An 8392-nucleotide genomic window follows, 5' to 3' on the forward strand; every position below is an offset into this window, starting at 1 on the left:
ATCCTATATCTCGTGATTTTCATTCTAACAAATACTACGAGAGAGAACGAAAAAAAAAACAAAAAAAGAACTACACAACGTACATTAAATATGCCAGTCTTCAAGAATGAATAGGAATCTGACTTCCACAGGACGTTTATTATTTCATTTTTTTTTTTTATTATTGCGATAATGAAATAATTAATATATTAATACCACGTGGCTGCATGGTGCACATTGACTAGAGAATTATAAAGATTTTCGGCTATTTCGCACTTATTCGACACACCTAGAGTACCATGTGGTGTATCACAACAAACTATATATATGTATATAAATTAATCGAACAAAGCCCATGTTACGGTTCATACAATATTTACACGTTTCTTTACAGACTGTACTGGAACGTATTAAAAATTTCCTACTTCGGCACGAGACCCCTTGTCTTTGGATAAACGGGCGCTGGTATCTGTTGCATCTTTCCAACACTTTTAGGTCGTATTTTCGCGGACTGTAAACGTGGTTTTGATCTTAGTTTCGCACTGGACGCATCCACGTCGATGTCTCCTTCGTCGCGCAACGCTTCCTCGAGGACCGCTTGAATCGTAGGTGCAATGGCTGGTCCCTGATAGTCTAAGGTTGTTCTAGCCGGCATGTCCAAGTCTAAATTCAATATATTTTCACCGGCGTAACGACAACCTCTTCCCATGGCTAGGGCAATTCGTGCGTATTCTGAAACCGGCCTACGAGCACCAGGAATCGAAGTGGGTCTTTTTATCAAGTCTATAGTGGATGGTTCTGGATCTTTTACTACCCAACAATCGTCCTCCTCGTCGATGTGAATCCTCGATAGAATCTTGTTTTTCTCTTCTTCGGGAATAAAATTTTCTATTACAAGATATTTCAACTTCAATTCTTTCATCAGTTCGTGCTGAGTTTGTTCCAATTCTCTTCTGTCTCTATTGAAGTCGTTGGTTACGTCCTCCAGTTCTTGTTTAAGGACCTGTAATTTATTGAAACATTTCCTAAGCTTCCTAGACTTCACGTCCACTTCCTGCTGCAAATTTGTGTACGTTTCTTTTACACCTAACATCGTGACCTCCTCGTCTTCGAGTTTCTGCTGCATCTCGACCTCGCGTTTCTTTCTTTCCGCAATTTCAACCGCTTTCTGTTCCAATGCTCTTTGCTGTTCGTTCGTATGGTCGATGATATTTTTCCCTCCGCAAAGCATCTTGCTTTCTAGATCTTTTATTCTCATTATAAGATTTTCCGTTTCTTGCTTCTCAGCTTTTAGTTGTTCCGCAATCAGCTTCTTGTCCGTTTCTATCTTGTTATCCTCGCCTCGACTGTCTTCCGCTTCAGACTCCGAATCCACGGTTTCATCCTCTTTCTTCCTTTTCGATTTCCTTTTTCGCCTCGGCACTGTACCCTTTTGCGCCAATTTCTCCTTCAGCCGACCAATTTCTTCTTGATACTGTCTCAACAGGGCGTCCTTCGGATCCTCGTTTATTCTCGGTTTGTTCTTGATGTTCTTCGCTCGATTCGCGTAACGCAACGTTGTCAAAGTTTCGTCGTAGTTATAACTCGCCGGACCAATATTTGCGACCATGATCGTCTTAGAGTTTCCACCTAAAGAGTCCTGCAATAATCGCGTCAATTTCGAATCCCTGTAAGGTACATGAGTTGTTTTCCCGTCTACCAGGGCTGAAATTACGTTTCCCAGTGCTGACAAGCTTAGATTGATCTTGCTCGCTTCCTTAAGCCTCTTACCAGAAGCTCCCGTTTTGCTCTGCCTTTCACTGCCCGCCAGATCAACCAGATTCAAACGACCGACCCTAATTCCGCCGTTATCGCCAATCGATCCCATTTCAATAGTAATCAAAAATATCGCATGCGACCTAGAGCTATGCTCGTTCATATTTGTCGCACCTATGGTCCTATTCTGGTTGCCGGTGTCCATCAGTTGCTGAATCTCCGCTGCACTTTTGCACACCGATGTGGACAAGTCTTTGACGAATACACCGGTGTCCGGTTTCTCCTTCAATTCGAATCTTAGACTCTGATCAGGCTGCAAAAGGTCACGAATTTCTTCCTGATAAATTTCAAGGTAACTAGCTCGCACCAAGTACTGCATGTTCTCGGATCTGCTTATATGATTAAAAATATGCTCGAACGAACGTGGAATTACACCTCGTCTCTCGTGATCATTCTTCAGCCCCTCCATGGTGTAAGTTTTTCCAGTACCGGTTTGTCCGTACGCGAAGATGGTGCCGTTGAAACCATCCAGAACCGAGGACACCAACGGCCTGACAGTCTCCTCGTACAGATCTTGCTGGCTGGAATTCCAGTCGTAGACCGCGTCGAATGTGAAGACTTTCACATTATCGCTGGATGGATCGTCCCGCGGATGACGAATTTCGACCACTCCCCTAGACGGGAACACGTCTACCACGCGTGAATAGTTGCGAGCTAGCTCCTTCTCGTCCATCGGTCTGCATCGCACGACCACTTGGACACATTGGGTGACCACGTCCGCTGAGCTGCTCGACTTCATGTTCTTCTTTTTCCAGGTTTTCAGCTGGTTATCCGATTTCTCCATATTGACGGCCAAATGCTTCCACCTGTGCAACGAAAGAAACACTGTACTCGAGCACACATAACTGGTTCGCAAAATCAATAATCCGCCTCCGTCGCAAAACCAGAAAATTGTGAAATAACCGTACCTTGATAGTAATCACTGATTTCGCAAAAAAAAAAGGAAAAACGGCGATTCTCGCGTTTGTAAATAAATAAAAGTTCTACAGAGAAAATACTACGTTTCTTTTTTCTTTTTCTTTACATAATTTTACAGTGGTAACTGTACATCTCGACAATTGTTGCCATTAGTGGAAAAGTAGGAATCAGACGCCGGTTGACGTAACTGTTTGTATTTCAGTGACATTTAATGTGTAGGATGTATGTGTAGGATTCACTGCATGGTCGTTGATTAATCGAAACACGGTTGCTTTATTTCTATAAAAAGAAGCAGTTCTGTTTTTACTAATAACAACGAACAAGAAGGAAAATGATTCAGGCATAGTATATTGGTACCTTGGTTTTTAATTATTCAAAGAAATCGATGATAACAATTCCTTAGGAATGGAGATATAATTTTACTGTAATCGACGAGAAAGTTTCTTGACATTTTAGTTTAACTGCTTTTTAACTATGCGCTTTGTCACTTACAGCGTAAAAAAAAAAAATTGAAATTCCAGCACAGCTTAACCAAACATTATGTGACACATTATAAGAATCGCGGTTGTTTTTCTAATGACACACTTACCTTTTCTTTTCGAGCTCTTCAACGGGACAAGCAAGCACAATACAAGAAACGTTACAGTAAAGGAACGATGATTTTTCGTCGTATCCGCATGTTACCCTCCTCTGCAAAGTATTGATCCATTGTTTGCTTTCTAAGATTTACACCGTTAACACGCGCTCTTTTTGTTTTAACTTATTCGATCGGTTCTGATTCGAGGGTTGCTGCAAGCCCTCGCTTTAATTACGGCTCGATTTTTGAATGAATCATTAAGATAATGCACAACACATTGCGATAGAATGCAGGAGCAACTGCATCACATTTTGACAGCAAAAAGCCTTTACACTGAAGCGTGCGCAATGAAGTTCCCTTACTCGTTTCCACAGGTTTACTGAATCGATCTCTCTCTGAACCATTGACTATAGACCACATAAGAGGTTCATGCCCAAGGCCATCGTGAAACTTCCTTGTAGGAAATTTATTTTATCGATAAACCATAATCTTTTATTTTTTGTTTTTTTTAGTGTAGAAAAAGGAATTGCATGTGAAATTTTAATTTGTTTATTTGAAATAAATTCCTATTTATAATAATAATAATAAAAGTGGTTCTATATCAACGCGTTAATATTCATTTTACCAAATTTAAAGATTTTTGTCATATACATATTTATATTTATGGATTTAACATTCATTAATATTAAAAGAAACAACATATTTTATAAAGCTTACAATATTCACTATGATACTTGTTGCGTATTTCGCGGGTGTTTTAGGGATAATGTGGACGTGGGTTGGTGCCCGTAACACACTATAAGGCACTCTGTTCGTGGTCATGTAGTGGTATTTAAAATGAACAAGAAAGTCTAAACGTTGCAATCTTTTATGAAACAACAACTACATCTAATAACAATAAGAACTTAATAATATTAGGATCTTAATAACAAGAGATTTTAATGTTTTTACAATTTACTTTTACCTCAAAAATATCGCTTCTGGACTCTTTTAATGGAGAAAAAGGAATCTATTGTACATTCAAACGTTATCGATATTCGTAATTTGGTGTCAACATGTTTTAGTTAAATAATAAACTCCAATTAAATTAAGCCCACAATTGTTCATTAATATAAATTTCTTTTAAAGTGAGTGTTTTACACTTCAGCAATGTTTCTTTGCGTAGCAACGAGGATAAATATTTATTTTAACCAGCAGTTGCAAACAGTAGTCAATGATAGTTTACAATATATGTTACCGAACTTGTTCATTACTTTGACAACATCGCTGTACGTATAATTTATATTTGACACGTTTCATATGTACGCAAGTTAATGAATTTAAATTTCGTTCCTGATTTACATATCGATATCGCTAAAGGAGGTCATATTGAAGCCGCGTTCACACGATAGCGTAATAGGTGCGTCAAATTTTGCGGAATCCCTAGAACTAACACAAACGAACAACGGCGATGATCCAATGTGAAATGACGTACGATGTGCGAAAATCATTCTGACAGCTGTTCTTAATTTACGTATCCATGGATATTTAAATACACATGTATTGACGTATTTTAATTCGTATAATTTTTAGTATGTACACTGGTACCCGTGTATTTAGAGATCTCTATTTCACGTGTATTTAAATGTGTCCGTATTTTAAATCATGTAATTTTTAATATAATACATGCATACCCAAGTATTTAAGTATATTTACTCGAATAATTTGCGAAAACAAAATATGGTTTTACAAATTGCCTGGTTGCAGATAACAATAACAAATTGCAAACAATTTCTCATAATCAAATTTAATCAATTGATCTTGTGTTTTGATATAAAAAGACTAAGGTATTTACATTTTTTGATAACAAACGGCTTCTTTTTCACATGATAATATTCCCAGCAGTTGAAAAACATCATTCAGAGATAACTAATGTTGCTGTAACCAGTGTTGAGTGCAATCACTTGACTTTTTAACACTAAGCGCGTTTCTTTTTTAGACAGCATATTTTACAACACGTGTTGGAGAAAGGACCTAGAAAAATTGAAGAAACATTCTTTTGTTTTAAATGTAATTATCATTTGTTTTTAAAAGTAGTGGCGTCTAAGTTTTGCTTACAACACAGATGTCTGTGATTTAAATTTTCGTTCGTGAAGATTAATGATCATAATATGAACTAAAAGGTCAGTATATCAATTAGTAATTTACCGATACTAAACAAATGACCGCAGCAGCTTCGACGCGGACTGTTAGATGGCTTGTCTCAGAATGATTTGCGCGCATCTCATTTGCGCATCGTACGCCATTTTACATAGAACCACCGCCTTTATGCGTTTAGGTTAGTTCTAGGGATTCGACAAAGATCGATGCCTTCAGAATACACTATAAATTCGAAACTATCGGCTGATAGTTGCGGTATTTTCATTAACAGGAAGTAGTCCAAAATTATTTCATCAAACATATTAAAATAACACATTTTTTAATTTATGTTATAATTGCTTTTCAATATGATATTCCTGTGAACAAATATAATATAATCGCAATTGTAATTTCTTTCATATCAATTTTTTTTTTAAATTAAACAATGTGAATAAAATCAAGTATACCTGATCATTTTATTGAAGAATTATTATATGTATACTAAATATTTCATACGTTTTATATTAAATTTGACATTAAGTCACAGAAATGAAAGTGTTATTATTCTTATTTGTAACAATACAATTTTGGTCAAGGATATGACGTTATATTCCGTAACTAGTTTCGTGGCGTGCAAGTCACCTCCTTGAAAGGCTGCTGTGACAGTATTATTTATTAGAAAGTTTGCTGCAATTAATTATTAACTGAAATCAATGTCGAAAAGTTGAAAGTGTTTTATATAAATCTACGGTAAAGTTAATGTAATACATTAAATTGATAAAAATAAAAGTTTTATACATAAAATCGTTACAATTAAAATTTTCTCAAGTACTTCAGGTTTCAGCATAAAAACATTCTTAAATTACATTTACAGAAATATCTTACGTAGTACATTGTTTAAATATTACGTATTTTAAAAAGAATAAATATAGGTTTAAATACATTTTTTTCGCATATTTTTTGGTTATTGTGTATTAATTATTTGTTACTTTTTTGTTTTAGACAAGATGAAGTTGTGGTTAGTTATAATTCACATTATTTTGGTTGCAACAAATATATGGGTCACGGCACATTTTCATGATGAACTTCCCGAAGATAATGAATTTGCAGAATTTGAAGATTTTGAAGAGTCAAATAATAATCAAGATTTTGAAGAAGAAGATGTTTTAATTGTTGATGGTGATAGTGAATTTGATCATTTCCAAGATGAAGAAGAATTTGAAGGGTTAGATGTAGCTGGTGGAAACACAGGGCCAAAGAATGATGAACCATCTACTTTAACAATTACAAAAATACCACTTCATTTGCGTGCAAGATGGGACAGCTTTTACTTAGAAATACTAATGGTCATTGGATTATTAGTATATTTCATTAATTATATAGCTGGACGTTCTAAAAATGCCCATATGGCAGAAATATGGCTTATGGAACATAAGCAGTTTTTGCTAGATAATTTTTCCCTTGTTGGTGATACAGGAAAATCAAATGAAGACACATCTGAAAATGGCTTAGTAAAAGAAAGTCAATCTCATTATAGTTTGTATTGTTCAGGGCGAGTTGGATGTGATTCTATGTTAATTGAATTAAAATTGATTAAAAGGCAAGATTTAGTTGCAGTATTAGCGCAACTTGTACGGCCTCAAAATGATCAAGCCCACATACGTGTAGAATTAGCAAAAGATGAAGCAGATACTTTTGTATTAGCAGTAGCTACAAAAAGGACTGCAATGCATTTAGTACGTGATATGGCTGATATTAGTGTTTATTGTCCAGAAAAAAGACCAGGAGAAAAATTTGGTCTTCCATCAGGTTTTTACGTAATGTCTGAAATTGCTGAAGCAGCATTAGCTATTTTAGATACAAAAGTTTTACAAGCATTTTCAAAGTTTGCACCATATATAGATTATATACACATTAGTGATCAGTTTAGTGGTCCAAAACAACAAGAGTAAGTAATGAATGCATTTTAATTGTATTGTAGAATAGATATTTTATTGTTATTTCTGTTCTCTAATGTTCTATGTTTAATTTTACTTTAGAGATACAACTCAATTAACAATGCCTGAAGTAAAGAGAGTTTTACTTGTTGGATTAAATATAAGTCTTAAAGGACGCATTACTAATGCAGAGGGTCAAGAAAAATTAAAGCTTCTTCTGCAATTAACCTTTTACTTGCTAGATAAACTGCGACGTTTTAAATTATCTAAAGAGGTTTGAAAATATTATTTCATAAAATTATTTGAATATACCATGTTGTTCCAAATTAAACTTTTATTTTATTTAGGGTAAAACTAAAGCAGATAAAAATAGATTAAGAGTGGAAGAAGCATTCTTAAAAACAACTCATGCAGCTAGAGCTGAAGCAGCTGCACAAAGAAGAGAAGAACGTCGTAGAGCTGAAAAAGAACGTATATTACAAGAAGAAGACCCTGATAAACAACGAAAGTGGGAAGAAAAAGAACAACGAAGACTTGCTAAGAAACGTGCACCTAGAATGAAGCAGCTTAAGGTGAAAGCATTATGACCAAACTAAAATTAATTATAGAGAACTTGTTGAACCTTCTAAAGAGCCATAAATTGCTCGATTGAACTGCCCACGTAATTTGGTTTACATAGTAAAGCTATATTTTAATTATCTTTACACATCTTCCCGAATCACTAAATTTTCATTAAACAATTTTTAATTATCATAAAAAACTATAGGTAAGTATTATATACTTAATCTACTTCTGTGAAATAAAATACTTTCCCATTTTTTATTTGTGCTATATAAGTACCTCCATCTTGTTTTACTGTTGGAAGTATAACATTACTGTTATATATTTTATGATATAATTAGTGTAATTCGTCAAATAAGTTATAAACTGAATATAAAATATTAAAAAGATTTTGATTTCTTGAAAGAGCGGCAATATGTTATAAAAACAATATATGTGTGTAATTGTTGTTTTTAATCAATATTAATATTATTTACTACACAATTTT

The 8392-nt window shown here is 34.8% G+C and overlaps 2 protein-coding genes across 3 annotated transcripts; one reads left to right on the forward strand and one right to left on the reverse strand.

The window, feature by feature from the left end:
- Nucleotides 1-400: 400 nt before the first annotated feature.
- LOC108577533 (kinesin-like protein KIF3B) lies at nucleotides 401-3321 on the reverse strand. Its single transcript, XM_017940712.1, has 2 exons — nucleotides 3302-3321; nucleotides 401-2600 (listed from the first exon to the last, which is right to left on the reverse strand). Exon 2 carries the CDS (start codon nucleotides 2576-2578, stop codon nucleotides 401-403), a length of 2178 nt encoding a protein of 725 aa, XP_017796201.1. The 5' UTR covers nucleotides 2579-2600; nucleotides 3302-3321.
- Nucleotides 3322-5428: 2107 nt separating this feature from the next.
- On the forward strand, nucleotides 5429-8056 carry LOC108577536 (coiled-coil domain-containing protein 47). 2 transcript variants are annotated; one of them, XM_017940714.1, is made up of 4 exons: nucleotides 5429-5451; nucleotides 6410-7355; nucleotides 7447-7618; nucleotides 7692-8056. In XM_017940714.1, the coding sequence occupies exons 2-4, from the start codon at nucleotides 6415-6417 to the stop codon at nucleotides 7929-7931; spliced, it is 1353 nt and encodes a 450-aa protein (XP_017796203.1). In that variant the 5' UTR covers nucleotides 5429-5451; nucleotides 6410-6414; the 3' UTR covers nucleotides 7932-8056. The 2 variants fall into 2 exon arrangements, with proteins under 2 accessions (XP_017796203.1, XP_017796202.1); XM_017940713.1 differs by lacking the exon at nucleotides 5429-5451 and adding an exon at nucleotides 6058-6157.
- Nucleotides 8057-8392: the final 336 nt, after the last annotated feature.

Source organism: Habropoda laboriosa, unplaced genomic scaffold, assembly GCF_001263275.1.
Source record: "Habropoda laboriosa isolate 0110345459 unplaced genomic scaffold, ASM126327v1 scaffold806, whole genome shotgun sequence".
In the NCBI taxonomy this organism is placed as follows: Eukaryota; Metazoa; Arthropoda; class Insecta; order Hymenoptera; family Apidae; genus Habropoda; species Habropoda laboriosa.